Source organism: Myotis lucifugus, unplaced genomic scaffold, assembly GCF_000147115.1.
Source record: "Myotis lucifugus unplaced genomic scaffold, Myoluc2.0 scaffold_40, whole genome shotgun sequence".
Lineage (NCBI taxonomy): Eukaryota > Metazoa > Chordata > Mammalia > Chiroptera > Vespertilionidae > Myotis > Myotis lucifugus.
In genome coordinates, this window is record NW_005871088.1 from 5,230,234 (window position 1) to 5,233,202 (window position 2,969).

At 47.3% G+C, this 2,969-nt stretch overlaps 1 protein-coding gene across 1 annotated transcript; it reads left to right on the forward strand.

The window, feature by feature from the left end:
- The first annotated feature begins 687 nt into the window (after positions 1 to 687).
- Positions 688 to 2,064, forward strand: LOC102442226 (proteasomal ubiquitin receptor ADRM1-like). The gene is given in 2 exon segments (XM_014454973.2): positions 688 to 879; positions 882 to 2,064. Coding segments are annotated over 2 exon segments (1,212 nt in total). The 5' UTR covers positions 688 to 728; the 3' UTR covers positions 1,943 to 2,064.
- The last annotated feature ends 905 nt before the right edge of the window (positions 2,065 to 2,969 follow it).

The window sequence follows — 2,969 nt, forward strand, 5'->3', positions numbered from 1 at the left end:
GCCAAGAAAGAAAACAGTCACACAACTCAATATAAAATAACAACTGTAATAAGAACTATGGTAGACATACAGAAGGCCAAGAGACATATGAAAAAGTGCTCAAAGTCACTAATCATCAGAGAGATGCAAATTAACATGATACTGAGGTATCACCTCATACCTGTCAGAATGGCTATCATCAACAAATCAACAAACGACAAGTGTTGGAGAGGATGTGGAGAAAAGGAACCCTAGTGCACTGCTGGTGGGAATGGAGACTGATGCAGCCACTGTGGAAAACAGTATGGAGTTTCCTCAAAAAATTTAAAAATGAACTATTTGACCCAGTGATCCCATTTCTATAACTATATCCTGAGAAACCTGAAACACCAATCAGAAACAATATATGCACCCCTATGTTCATAGCAACACAATTTACAATAGCTAAGCTCTGTAAATGGCCAAAGTACCTCAAAGCAGATGAGTGGATAAAAAAAAAAAAGCTGTGGTATATCTACACAATGGAATACTACACTGCTGTAAAAAAAGAAGAAACACTTAAATTTTGCAACAGCATGGATGGTCCTGAGAGTATTATGCTAAGCAAAATAAACCAGAAAAAGTAAGTATCACATGATCTCACTCATACGTGGAATCTAATGAACAAAATAAACTGATGAACAAAACAGATCCAGAGAAGAGCGATCACACACGGTACATCTCTCAGCCGAGTCTCCGCGTTGGCCACGATGGCGACTTCAGGCGCTCTGTTTCCAAGCCTGGTGCCAGGCTCCTGTGGGTCCTCCAACAAGTATTTGGTGGAGTTTCGGGCAGGAAAAATGTCATTAAAAGGAACAACTGTCACCCCAGACAAAAGAAAAGGGCTCGTGTACATTCAGCAGACGATGACTCCCTCATTCACTTCTGCTGGAAAGACAGGACGTCTGGGAACGTGGAAGACGATTTGATTATCTGCCCTGATGACTGTGAGTTCAAGCGCTTGCCGCAGTGCCCCAGCGGGAGGGTCTACGTGCTCAAGTTCAAGGCAGAGTCCAAACGGCTCTTCTTCTGGATGCAGGAGCCTAAGGCGGACCAGGACGAGGAGCATTGCCAGAAAGTCAACGAGTATCTGAACAACCCACAGATGCCCGGAGCACTGGGGTCGAGCGGGAGTGGAGGCCATGAGCTGTCTGCACTGGGCGGCGAGGGCGGCCTGCAGAGCCTGGTGGGGAACATGAACCATAGCCAGCTCATGCAGCTCATCAGACCCGCCGGCCTCGGAGGACTGGGTGGGCTGGGGGCCCTGATTGGGCCAGGCCTGGCCAGCTTACTGGGGAGTGGAGGGCCTCTGGCGAGCAGCTCCTCATCCAGCTCCCAGAGCCAGTCAGCAGCGTTGACCCCGTCCTCCACCGCCTCTTCTGCCCGAGCCACCCCAGCCCCTTCTGCTCCAGCAGCTGCCTCAGTGACCAGCCCAAGTCCCACGCCCAATCCAGGTAATGGAACCAGCACAGCAGCCAGCCCAACCCAGCCCATCCAGCTGACCGACCTCCAGAGCATTCTATCCACTATGAACGTGCCGGCCGGGCCAGGAGGCAGCCAGCAAGTTGACCTGGCCAGTGTCTTGACACCCGAGATCATGGCACCTATCCTCGCCAACGCGGACGTCCAGGAGCGCCTGCTACCCTACCTGCCCTCTGGGGAGTCGCTGCCACAGACCGCAGAGGAGATCCAGAACACACTGACCGCCCCCCAGTTCCAGCAGGCCCTGGGCATGTTCAGTGCGGCCTTGGCCTCAGGGCAGCTGGGCCCCCTCATGTGCCAGTTTGGCCTGCCTGCAAAGGCCATCAACAAGGGTGATGTGGATGCTTTTGCTAAAGCGATGCAGAACAGTGCCAGATCGGAGCAGAAGGAGGGCGATGGGAAGGACAAGAAGGAGGAAGAGGAGGACATGAGCTTAGATTAAGTTATTTGTTGTCTTTTACGGGCGGGGCTCCTGGCTGTGTGGACGAGCAGTGTGTTTGTGGGCTGTCGCACACCCTCACACCTCTGTTCTAACTTGCTAATAAATAAAAGTTTTTTCTTTTATCTGCAAAAAACAAAAAAAAACAAAAAACAAAAACAAAACAAAACAACAACAACAAAAAAAACAGATCCAGAGACATAGAAGCATGGAACAGACTGAGGAATTTCAGAAGGAAGGCAGAGGTGGGAGTGGGTGGGGAGAGATTAACCTAACCAGGGAACATCATATATATATACACACACACACATGCATAGCCTATGGACACAGACAATAGTGTGATGAATACCTGGGAGGGGGGGTGCAGGGTGGAGGTGGGGCCAATGGGAAAAAATAAAGGGGACATCTGTAACACTTTCAACAATAAAGATAAATTTTAAAGAAAAGAATTATGATGCAAAAAATAATTTTGCAAGACCTCCAATAGAAGAATTTGAGCTAATCAGGGATATTAGAAGAAGGCATCCATGAGGAAATAACTTGGAACTAAGATCTTCAGAGTGAGTAAGGATTAACTAAACTGGGCATGGGAAGAACAATCTGAATAAAGGTAACGTAGCATTTACAAAGGGCCTGAGGTAGGCAAGAATTCTTTTAAGAAATGGTAAAAGATCAATATGACTTTGGCAGAGTCATAAAAGGTGAGAGTGATGCAAGTGACAGAGGAGAAACAGTGCATCCGTAGGGTTTATTGGTTGCAACCAACTCTGGTTTACATAAGTGAAATTTTTGGGAATGATAGTGGAGCTCACATGATTGATTGATTGATTGAAAGGCTTTCAAATAGGCAGGATTCAAAACACTTGAAAGGACTAGAGAAGAGGAAGTCCAGAATAACCTTTTAGTAGGAATGGTCAAGTCTGGGTTCTACTTCTTGAATGAATCAATTTAAACCAACTTTCACCTCTTTGTCCTTTTGCTCAAATTCTTATAGCATCTTGCTTTTAAGATGTGCTTGCCCTTTGCCTAG